General features: G+C 39.3%; 1 protein-coding gene across 1 annotated transcript in view; it reads left to right on the top strand.

Moving 5' to 3' along the window:
• Positions 1 to 12941, top strand: part of dnah6 (dynein, axonemal, heavy chain 6) — a 424069-nt gene that overhangs the window by 66387 nt on the left and 344741 nt on the right. Inside the window, exons 14-16 of the mRNA XM_078570618.1 lie at positions 4110 to 4223; positions 6727 to 6870; positions 10243 to 10455. Of these exons, the coding sequence (XP_078426744.1) occupies positions 4110 to 4223; positions 6727 to 6870; positions 10243 to 10455 (471 nt within the window). The remainder of the gene's footprint in view (positions 1 to 4109; positions 4224 to 6726; positions 6871 to 10242; positions 10456 to 12941) is intronic.

Consider the following 12941-nt stretch of genomic DNA (forward strand, 5'->3'; position numbering starts at 1 on the left):
TTGGGAACAATAAACATAACCTTACCCTATTTATCTTGTTAGCCGTAAACATCCTCCCATCCCTTTGAAACCCAAACAACTCCTTCAATTATCTAAAAATGCAAATTTCATTCACACCCTACATGCTAAGACCTCATCCATGTTTACTCATTAGCATTTCAAATGTCTTTTACTTCTAATTTCTTTTGATAATTTCAAGCTTGCAGCCTATCTGACACTAGTTTAATTAAATCACACAAACAGAACCATCTACACTCACACCCATAAACCTGCTTTACAATAAACCACAACAATATTATGAACTTTATTATAGCTTTGTGACAACTTGTAAGACAATGCTGGGAACTAGGGGCCAACTGCGTCTATCACAGCATTTAGTACAGGTTGCTAGTACTTGTTTTTCTGGTTTTGTAATTAGCTTGCCCTGGCCGTAAGCTGGGCAATGATATCATTATATTCTTACCTAGACATTATGATCTTATCTGCTTTGCTAATTATTATTTTGCTTACTGTAGAGTTTGCAAGAATTTCAAAAGGTTATCATGAGCCCTTAAAGTTTTGCTGACCTTCAGTACACCTTAGGTCCCCATTATCTAAAACAGTTAACCAGATATTGTGTGGCATTTCGAAGCCAATCAGTCTGGCACAGGCCACGAGGTGATGAAGTAGTTAGGAACAACTAGTCCCAATTTTGAAGTGTAACAAGGCAATATCTACCATGGAAATAGTTTCTGGTGTAGACCATATATGGTTTTCTACTGATGAGTTGATAACAAGACACCTCCCATTTATCTCTGAAAAGTGGCAATGTAGGATCTGTGCATTTTTTCAAGGAGATTCTTTGTTGTTATATGGCACCTGAAGTTAGGAGGTCATGTATTTGAGAGTACTGGTAGCCCATTCATTGTTTGTTGGTCTCATGATCCCTGATTATTGTCATTGTTTAATTTAAATATACATCAACTATTTTTGTGTGTAAATAGTTTAGCCATAAAGGTGCACAATATTCACAGCTGAGTAAGAGAGAGCCAGTGCTGTGATGCACAACATTTACATATTAGTTTCCCATTCAGCATGCAAGCTTGGTTAAGAGATCATTTTGCTCTTCATCTTTTGAGCTATTAGTAAGGTAGTCTTTGTATGTAAGTTACTCCCAAGATATACTGCCAATGGGTCATGTGCCAGCTGTTCTCCATCCAGGAAGATTTGAGTTCTTATGGATAGATTAGCATGATTAACATGGAACCATGCTGACATTGTCTTTGACAGACTGCTTAAGTCACCACATTTTGTAATAGTCATTAGTGGCTCCCATGACTTGGTTCAACCTGTTCTCAATCTTTTTGAAGTTTCTTGAAGCCAGCTGGATGTCCTCTGCAGACTTGAATGACCTACAGATTGATGGATGTAGATCATTTGTAAATATGTGAAAATGAATTGGAACAGGATACGATCTCATGGGAATCGTTCTTCTGGATCCTTCATGTGCTCAACCCGTAGCCTAATGTTATGAGACAGCCTTTCGGTATAGCTGAATTATTTAAAAATCCCAGAGGGAAACTTTAAACAACTGTCACAACCTGTATTTTTAAGTGGTATGTTCGAGATGCAACTCTAAATTCAGAAATCAAACCACCAGTTCTCAAGAGATTTTATATTAAACTAAATGAAACATTTTATTAATTTATACAAGTTAAATATATACACATGGCTACAAATTCCCAAACTAATCTCCATTAAAGCAACAGCAACCCATAGACTTAACCAGACACCAGCCGAAGTATTTTCACCTTACAAATTCAAAATGAGGTTCCTTTCACTTTGGTTCCTGTGGAGACAGTTGTAGGCTTACAGCTACTTTGATCTTACATTGCCTCCGCTCCGCACACACAAAACTGCTGAAGTTATACCGAGCACAGCTCATTTAATGTAAATTCTCATTGTATCACCAGACTCTTTAAACCCACCTCTTCTAACAATAAAACCCCTTTCATAGTAAAAATTTTATTAGCAATATAAACATATTGCTTGGTCTCTGCTCGCTAGGTGCCAGATTTCACTCCGCTTCTTGAATGCTCTATTCAAAAAATGCAAATACACTCTACCTCTCTGTTTACATCTCAAAACTAGTACACATCAAAGCACCCAGACTAGCTGGCTTTAACCTAATTAAGACACACCCACAGACTAAACTTCTATTTTAAAAGAAAAATATTTCCTAATAATATTATATACGTTAATAGCTTCATGATACTAGCAAAAACTGGAAATGCCAGTAGTGAAGCATCATCTCTGTACTTGTTACAATCCAGTGTTGGTATGTCATTGATGCCTTGATCAATAGGCTAGTACGCTGCTGTAAAGTCATGAAGCACAACGCATTTTGGAATAACCTCAACTATTAACACCCTTTAGTCGGCAATGTCGTCTGGCAGTAATTTCACTGATCAGCATTCATGAATGCTAGCCTTCACTGAATTTCATTGGTAGGCTGTCACCTTTACTGAATGACATTCGTGGTCACTGAGCAAAATTGGTTGATTGTAACCTTCACCGAGCAATAAGAATAGTCAAAAATTTCAATAAAAAACACTAATAGGCATTTGAATAGAGGCTTTAGGCTACTGTTGCTACAATCTTAGGTTATGTCTATACAAAGCCAGGGGAAAAATTTTCAAAACAAATTAGATTGAAAGCTACATTGAGACAGATCCATATGGCAAATTTTTTATTCTGTTATTGATAAATTAGATGTCAAAACACGGGATGGAGGTATGAATTGCTACTCGGACAATAACTGGTGTTACATATCAGCTTCCTGTCATAGAGAGTGCTTGATTTTCAATTAAAATTGGGTAGTTTCTATTGTGGGTGGCTGATCTGTGACATCTGTCTGAATAACAACTTAGAAATCTACCACATTGTTCACCAGTTTTATGCTTTCATACAAAGCCAACATGAACCTCATCTTGTTGATAGCGCTTTAAAATAATCAGCAAAATACTTAATATTTGTATTTTTGGTGAAGTAAACTCCAATATGTGTTATCTGGAGATTTTTTTTCTTGGATAATTTATATGATAATGATCCAAGACTTCAAAAAGTAACAATGATTAGTAGCTATATATTGAATAATGTGATAATTGTTTTGCAGCAGAATGATGAGCATAGTATCACTGCAGTAGCCCAGTCATTACTGATTTTTTTTTTGTAAAAATATACTTTATTCATAAAATATCTTCAATCACATTCAAAACCATTTCAAAAACAACATTACAAGGGTACAATCCAGGTTAAACTTTTACAAAATGTATCACCAGGTGCATCAGTACAAACAATATTACAGTCATTTACAGCCTTTCATTTTGATCTGTACAGCCCGAGGGGCTCTAAACAGTTCCCAGTCTCTCGGTGCGCTGTGGTAGAAAGGTCTTAGACAGCGACCCTTCCCCATTGCGCCTTTGCGGCAGCTGCCCCAAGCTTTAGTGCGTCCCTCAGCACGTAGTCCTGGACTTTGGATTGTGCCAGTCCGCAACAATCGGTCGGGGACAACTCTTTGCGCTGGAAGACCAACAAGTTTCGGGCAGACCAAAGCGCGTCTTTCACCGAGTTGATGATCCTCCAGCTGCAGTTGATGTTTGTCTCGGTGTGTGTCCCTGGGAACAGCCCGTAGAGCACAGAGTCCTGTGTCACAGAACTGCTCGGGATGAACCTCGACAGCAACCACTGCATCTCTCTCCAGACTTTCTTTGCAAAGGCACAATCCACAAGGAGGTGAACAACGGTCTCTTCCCCACCACAGCCACCTCGAGGGCAACGTGCAGAGGGGGTGAGCCTCCTGGCGTGTAGGAAGGATCTGACGGGGAGGGCCTTTCTCACCACCAGCCAAGCTACGTCTTGGTGCTTGTTGGAAAGTTCTGGCGATGAGGCGAGGCCCAGTCATTACTGATGCTTCATTGCTACTGTTAGCGGCAGTGATTTATGAGACATTGAGGAAATTAAATTAATCTGCCTATGTTGTTTACTTAGGACACTTTTTGGTGGCGTCATCTCTAATTTACAGTTTTATTTTATTGTGCTGCCTAAAATCTGTCCTTTTTTGCACCTAGGTTGAGATATCTAAATTTGATTTACTGGAGGAAGTGCATGCTGATCTGAAACTAAAGCAGCTTCTTTGGAATTCTCTCAATGATTGGGATCTCCGTGTGGATGAATGGCTTCAGGTAATTTCATTCCTTTAAGTTAATACATTTTGTCTAATTATAGGTATGCAGAATGCCCGTAAGCAATCAATTACAAAAATACATCATCATGAATAAATATGCTAAGTAGTTCCTGCTCACCAAATGTGTTTTATATTCAATAACTTTTGTTGACCATTCTGTTATATTGAAGATGCCTCATTAATTTTGGTGAAATGCACAACTTCATGAACAGAAATCAGTTGATCATGTTTGCAGAAATCCACTGAGGACCGGTGCATTGTTGTGTTCATATTATGGGGACAGACTTCTGTAAAAGCAGGGCCTACCAACTAATATTTGAAAGATGTGCTTTCATATTATGTCTTTCATGACCACTGGATGTCTCAAAGCACTTTGCAGATAATAAAGTACTTTCTGAAATGTCGCCACTGTTGTAATGTAGAAAACATGGCAGCCAGTTTGCATACTGCAATCCCCTACAAACAGCAATGGGGTAATGACCAGATAATCTGATTTTGTGACATTAACTGAGAGATAAATATTGGCCATCTTACAGGAATATTTTTTGAGATAGTCCCAGGGGATCTTTTGCATACATCTGCTAGGGCTGACAGGGCCTAGCTTTAACATCTCATCCAAAAGATGACACCACTAGGCAAGGCAGATGGTGTAAATGCAGAAAATCGGTCCCTATTTATGAGTAATTCACCAAGGCTCCTTAGACAGCACCTTCCAAACCCACAAACACTACTACCTAGAAGGACAAGGGCAGCAGATAGATGGGAACACCACCACCTGGAGGTTCCCCTCCAAGTAACTTATCGTCCTGACTTGGAAATATATCACCATTCCTTCACTGTTGCTGGGTCAAAATCCTGGAGCTCCCTTCCTAACAGCACTGTGGGTATACCTACACCACATGGACTGAAGCGGTTCAAGAAGGTAGCTCAACACCGCCTTCTCAAAGGGCAACTAGGGATGGGCAATAAATGCTGGCCTAGCCAGCGAAGCCCACATCCCGTGAATGAATTTTTAAAAATTCCACTGGTTCCTTTTAGTGTAAAGATTTGTATAGATTTTTTTTTGAATAGAAATAATGCTTCTCTGGTAACTCAGTTGATGAATACCTGTCTTAGCTGACTCCCCCAAGGCAGTGGAAGAGGCATTACAGTTGACCTCAGTGTCCCCAGTGTGGAGGGGAGGGGGCAGGGGGAAGAGAGTAGGGCAGGATTTCTACTGCTGGTTACTATGCAGTATTCTTGCTGAAAAATGCATCTGTGTGGGCATCAAAAAGAACAGATTTTTTATGACTTTGCATGACTTGTTGACACTACCTAGACTCATCCATGAAAAGTAGATCGTGGGTAAGGCAGCTTGCATTTTTGGATTAATGCTTTTATTTTTTAAGTTAATTTGAATGTGATGTTGTAATTGTGTTAAGTTTCGTTAGTTTGCTTTTCAATTCAAATTTCATCAATGAAAAATGAGCTTGCTATATAATACATCAAAATTGTTGAGTGTAAGAATATTATTGCTCTGCTTATCTAAGAATATAGTCTTTGTTTATTACTGTACGAACCTTATTTTAAACAAGTAACACAAGTATATAGCACTTCAGTTTACATTTGAAGTGACTTCATCCACAGAAAATTTTGTCTGGCATCAAAAGCTTGTTAGCAGTGATTCAAATTAAACAACAAATTATCAACAATTAAACCACATCTCTTTGTTCTGGTCCCTACCCTAGGCAAACTTATTTCTTACATATATACTTTGCTCATGAGGGACAATTTTTTTTCATAATGTTTATTGATTTCCTACTATTGACACATGATTGCCCTGAAGCAGTATTGTGGTCTGATTGTTTTGGGCCACCATGTGGTTAGTATAGACCTATCATTAAATTGTAGGCTTGGTATAGTATTATAATAGATTAACTGATGAGGTCTTGGGGACTTGAGTGAACCAAGAAATTAGTCTGTACATCTGAACATTTTATATAAATATTAAAAATTGGTTGATGTTTATTCAATGGTCTGTGTACCTGGCATTGAATAGTATAGTTAAATATCACAAATTTATCTTGACATGTTGACCATTTAAAAAAAAACTGATGCAGAGTTTCAATACTTTGATTATAATTTGAAATATTTCAGTATATGCTACCAAAGTATAAAATTGTTTATAGGCACCTGCTGTAGTTTCATAATGGGGCTCAGTTTTCAGTAGGGAGGTTTATGACCAGCACTACAGCACAGTTTTAAATTATAACCAACCAGCATTTCAACAATATCAGCTTGTTTCTTACTGGAAATTGCAAAGGAGCTGATGAATTGTAAGTTTAGAAACATTAAACAAGAGAAAAGCTAGATAATTTTGAAATAGTAGATTGCCATTTCTACACTTGTGTAACGAAACCAATTGTTGAAAAGTTAATATGGTGTGATTCCTTCAATAGGAATGGCAGAGAAAATAACATAATACTTGCAACCTTTTTTTAATCATTTTTTCTCCCCCACAGCTTAAATTTGAAACCATAGATGCAGAAGAATTAACAAGTGAAGTTGCAAAATACAGCAAGTTTGTGAATCAGTTAGAAAAAGGTCTCCCCTCAAATACTGTGGCAGCTACACTAAAAGATAATGTAGAGCAGATGAGACAAAAGGTACTTTGTTTTTACTCAAAGTTTGAGGAACATTAGAGAATGAAAATTTATTGTGTATTTTAGCACTGTGGTTCTTTCAGCACGAAGTGAAATCTTAGCCTTGATTTTCCTCCACTGTACTGCCTGTTTTCAAGTAAGAAGATGCAAAATCAGGCAGTAAGACTGCCTCCCTCACCCCTGCTGGAAAGGTGGTTGGTTGCCTCTTGCCTACACGCAGAAGGTGAATGATGGTGGGGACAGGCCCATGTATTGTCACTGTCTCTACCATCTCCAGTGACCCCTAGGAGAAGGGTGGCAGTAAAACCTGGAGTAGTGATAATTATACCTCAAAGCTCTGTAAAAGAAATGAGAAGGCCCAGTAGTAGCCTCTTTTCCCTCTGTACTTCAAAAAAGAAGCCAAAGCCTAAAAATGAATATTCATTTTCTCTCTGTACTCTTCTACCTCCTTTAACTGGCTGGCTGCTTCTTTGAGTGCGGCACCGCAGTCCTGGTGGGGTTCTCCTCTTCTGCAGCTTTGGGTTCCTTTTTGGTAAAGGGAATCTGGCTGGAAGCTTATTCTCATGCGAGACGACCCATGGTTCAAGAAAATAGATTGTGTATTGCTGAAAAAAAGAGACATGCTTTTGAAGATTTTCGTCTTGCACCCATCAGGACAGTTCACAAGAATGCCAAAAGTAAAGGGAACAAAAATTTATACTGTATGAGAAGAGAGTGCTGATTGGTTAGCAAGTGGACTCTGATTGGTAGAGATATTTTCATGCAGAGTGCACCAGGGAACAGTTAACTGCTAAGCTTTTGTTCAAATTTAAACCAAGCAGATCGACTCCGATAGGTCAAGGCATTGTCAAGGGGAATGAGCCAGGGATGGCTGTTCCCCCAAGCTTTTGTTCAGCTGATAAAGGCGCAGTGCATGGACATGCTTTTCCTGTCTGCAAAAGGATAGGGCTCAGTGTGTGAATGTATGTAGCTACTGGCATGCATAAATGAATCACACTGTGAGACCGACTGATAATCTTAAATCAGCATGTCTCTTTTTTCAGCAATACTCAAGTTCTGTACTAATGAATGGCTATTTAAAATAGATTGCATTTATGGAAAATTCACACAGTGGCAGGGGAAAGTCCTGCTGTAAGGAAAATAATCCAGCCCCTTCTGTTTGTTTCATATTTGGTGGTGGTTCTCCACATACTGCACTCAAATTTGAGAAATTTTATTTCTAGAACTTTGCCTAAACATTCAGTGCTTTAAATGCTGCATCCCACATCTGTTGAATAATTGTTCTGCTCATTCAGATATTGAATTCTTTTAGCTCCCTGGGCAGATTATTTTTGATGCGATGTGACCCAAGAGGAGCAAAACAGGTTAGAGAGAAATGTTTTGGGCAATATGATTGGTGAAGTAACAATGCTAAAAATAATTTATTACCAAGCAAACAAAGAGTTAAAAAGATACTTAATCTGTGAGAAGGAAAAATAATTGTTGAACATTTCCAGTGTCATAAATACTAATTGATCTTCTTTGCCACCTGTCCTTGAACAACTTTTAAACTGTCTTTGTAACTTTTTTTGTTTCTTTCCCACTCATTAATTCTTTCTGACTTCCTCTGTTTCTTTGTATTTTTTCACTTTTGTCTCCATCTTTGTACTTCCTCCCAATTCCCCCACACACTTTCATTGTCACTTCTATATATTTCTTTGTTTGTCTCTGACCGATTTTTTTCACTTTCTTTTCTGAGTTTTGTTAAGTTTTCCTTCCCAATGTTTCTTCCCTCATCAGAATGTTTGCCACTCTCTCTGTCTTTCTCAAAGGTTGCCTCACTGATATACATAAAGTGTATATTTTACCTTTCTAAAAATCTTTCGAGTATTACAACATGCCTTGGTGCATCTCTGCTGTGCTACAAATGGTCACACTGTCCCTGTCATTGTGTATCTGTAATTGTGATACTGACTGATCTGGATATTTTCCACCATATAGGAGAGTAAGAAGGTAAGAAAGGTAGGTTAAAAGTCACAAAAATGCAAACAAAACACTTGGCTTCATTTCTAGAGGAATTTCAAAAGGCCTTCAATAAGGTACAGATGTAGTTGACTCATGACTGACAACAAAGGTCTTTAAAATTATAAAGAGATTTCATAGGGTAGGTGTAGTGAAAATGTTTTTGTTTGTGGGGAAATCTAAAGCTATGAGTCATAAATAATAGCCTGGATTTTGCGGTCAGCAGTAAAGTGAGGTGCTCACTGGTATCTTGAAGAAAGCTGCCCACAAAGTTCTATTGATTTCTGTCGCATTGATTTCACCTTTCCCAGTGTTAATTTTCTGCTTCCAACTAAAGAGGATCTTTGGCACCGAGCAGCAATAATGTCATCAAACAGGCGAAGCAGCCAATTGAAGAATTCTTGTAGACAGCAAACCAGGATATAAAAAGCATTGGTTATCATTGCTTAATCATTTTACAAGGAACAATATAAAAATTGGCACATAAACATAGGATTAAGGTAGAAGCTGAAATATCATAAACAAACTTTTTTAAAAATGCAGTTTTAAATTATTTTAAATATCTTTTTGATCATAATGGAAATATTTGACATTCTGCAAAATAAAATTATTCTTTCAGGGCCAGAGAGGTTGTTCACCAGAAATTATAACTTATGCCACTGAAAACCCAGATGCACCTTATTCAACAAAGCATACCCTTTACAAAACTTTTTAAAGCAAGAATAAGAGCATAAAAATTAGAATTTTACTTTAATTCAAGTAATTTAAGGATTTTTATCTGTGAGGCCTTCAGCAGTGGAAGAGCAGGGAATTACAGGGAGCGACTTTTGGACTTCTGCGTTTAAGTGCTAATATGCGGATGCCAAAAGTTGTTGTCAGTTTCACTGAGTAATGGTGGCGATTGCTGATAGTTTTGCTGTCATTACAACTGCAAAATCTGGGCCAATTCATCTGCTAACCCAGAAGAAAAATCCTTCTTGGGAAATAACTGGTACTGGTCTGAACTGGTCTTGTATACCTTAAAATGGAACACCTGTTTGGACCAGTACCAGTTATTTCCAAGTTTTACTGGCTTTTCCTTCTGGGAAGGAACTTAAGAGAAACATCTTTATTCAGAGAGTGGTTAGAATGTGGAGCTTGCTACCGAATGGAGTACTTGAGGTGTATAACACAGATGCATTTAAGGGAAAACTAGATCCATAAATGAGAGAGAAAGGAATAAAAGGCTATTCTAATAGGATAAGGTGAAATTGTGGGAGAGGACTTGTGTGGAGTTTAAACAACAGCATAGACCAGTTGAACCAAATGGCCTGTTTCTGTGCGTAAATTCTATCTAAAACATATTCAATATCTTAATTTACCATCATGTTGCAGCTTCCTGTAATTACTGATCTAAGGAACCCTTTCCTGAAGCACAGACACTGGGAATTAATAGAACATACAATTGGCGCCAAATTAATCGATGTAATCGAACCTGTAACTCTGGCTCGACTAATAGAACTTAATGCTTTTGAACATGTTGAGGAAATTCAGAATGTATCAGGCCAGGCCTCTGGTGAAGCTGCATTGGAAACTATTTTGAAAAAGGTGAGAGATTTGTCTATTGAAGTACTTTACAGCTAATGAATGGTTCACTCACTGCCTCACAAGCAGTAATCTGGTCAAAATTTATTTCTCACTTAAGTCCTGATACCACTTTACTACCAGAAATTATCAGTTTGCCATCTAGCTAGAGTTTTCTTATAATACATATAGATTACTGATGATTTTTTGCAGTACAATTTTTTCAGTTAAATCATCACAGAATGAATCGAATATTACAAGATGCTTGCTTCATCGATGTTGATCTGGACCTAATGCTTAAGACAGTGAGGGAGATCTTCTTCCCAGGAGGTGACAGGAGGAGGCCAGTTATCATGCAACAGACGCACCTCTCTATTCAACGTTACCTCCCTCCTTTCCAATTCCTCCTTTCTTACCTCCTGCTCCATCCCTGATGAGCTGTCTCCTTCACCATCCTCAAGGTCTACACCCCTCTGGAGAGCCATGTTAGTGGAGAGTTCAGCAGACAACCACAATGACTGAGACCCTTAAAGGAGGGCATTTGATGGCGCAGCTCAATTGGTCCAAGTGCCAAATTCACATTTTCAGAGCCCAAAGGCCTGCTCAATGGCTGTCCTGCTGAGCTGGTGGCATTAGCTGTGCCTTTGTCTCTGTGCTTCTGTCTGCGGGAGACCTGAATTAAAAAAACAGAAAATACTGGAAAAACTCAGCAGGTCTGACAGCATCTGTGGACAGAGAAACAGAGTTAATATTTCAAGTCCAAATTTACTGTCTTTTGAAACCCACAGTATAATTGATGATGCTGTGCACCTGGGAGAATCCACTGTTGGATGTGAAACCCAATGCTCTCTTTCCCTACCAAGTCATGTTTTTTGTTGAATTATTGTGCTGTCCAGCTTTGGCAAAGGGGGCATTGATGCTGTGATGTGCAACTGCTTTTGAGATGCCACTAAGGTCCACAGCTTATTCCTGGAAGGAGCCCAAAGCTAAAAAGTTCAAGGTGACAGTCATCTTGATGGCCACTGGCAGAGTAGGGTGATTAGTGCTGCAAGGCGTGGGTTCTTTGGCAATGAGGATACGGATATCTGCGACTATTTATCACAGTCACCTGTGGCACTTGTTCTTGGTTATCTCCAGGTAACTCCATCTTCAGTGGTTGAACCTGTGTTAAGGGTTTGGCCTCCATTGCCTTCCTGTCCTTCTTTCCTCTTCTGTGCCTTCTTGATGCCTACGGTTCTGCCCTTCCTGTGAAGCATGTTGCCCTCATCACTGCTGGGCCAAAAATCTGACAGTCATGCCACCCATACCAGCTGAAGCCTTCCTTCTGGGCAAATGGCCACCAAGTTGTCCTTGGTAGCCTTGCCCCCATCCTTCTGCCCCATGATCCCAGGGGTTGCAAACCCCATTCAAAGCTGAGTCCCCACTCTTCCTGCCACCTGTGCAATACAAAGGGCACCGCCCCTTACCAAATGCCCAATCCCCCTGCTGACCCTCTTACAGGGTCAGGTGATGCCCTAGGGCAGCCTTGACTGGCTCCCCACTGTGTACCCAACTCCCTTCAGCTGTTCAGAAACTGACAACTTCCGAAACCTGTGCGCTCCTTTAAATATTCCACTCCTTCTCCTTCAAAAAGCTCTCACTGAGATTTTTAATAAGTTTAATTAAATTTATGGGGAGAAAAACAGGTTCCTATGCACCCTGTGCCTGCCTGATTATTGCTGTGACCGATGCCTTGAAATTCACATGTCACCCAGCACTTGTATTTTTAAGGCACCCACTTCTCTTTCACGGGCTGGGTGGGGGGAGGTGGGGGCTGAAAATTCAGGCTTGAGGGCTTAATGGTCTCTGGATTTGCATATATACTGATTGAAGAAGAAATGTGTGACATTTGAGGGGTGCACAATCCATGTTTGCGGATAATAATGAACCAGGAGGCATGGTAAAGTGTGGAGAAGAGAGCAGAAAACCTGGACAGTATAGAAGATGGGCACCAGATCAAATTGGTGAAAAGGAAATTTATGCCTGACCTGTTGAGTATTTCCAACATTTTTTGTTATGGCAAGCTTCATCACTTGCCTAAGAGCGTGGCAAGCCACAATATTTTGCTTTTGTGTTGATGAAGTTTGTTCTTTTCTGAGATGCAAATTTTAGTATTCTTTTGGTGGGAGGAGTGCATTGCACATTATTCCCTGACACTCAAGCATTTTCAGCATAGATGGGGAATTGGCTATTGTGGAACTAATTTGAAAGGTACAAGCAAATTGAAGTGGTAATTTTTCAGTCATTTCTTCACATCTGTGATGATTATTTTTGTGCAGGCACTCAAGTTCTCTTGTACCTTATTCCCAGCTGCTCTAAAAGATTTTTATTTGCCCCAGCATCATCACTGGTGCCAGTGGGATTCCCAGTGGGAATTTGTTCTATCTGAGATGTTTGGATGAAGGAGGTGACTGTGAAGGGATGGCATGCAAGTCAGGCAGCACAAGAGGTGTTCTGTGCCCACGCAGTGA

The sequence above is a fragment of the Cetorhinus maximus genome, chromosome 2 (assembly GCF_964194155.1).
Source record: "Cetorhinus maximus chromosome 2, sCetMax3.hap1.1, whole genome shotgun sequence".
Lineage (NCBI taxonomy): Eukaryota > Metazoa > Chordata > Chondrichthyes > Lamniformes > Cetorhinidae > Cetorhinus > Cetorhinus maximus.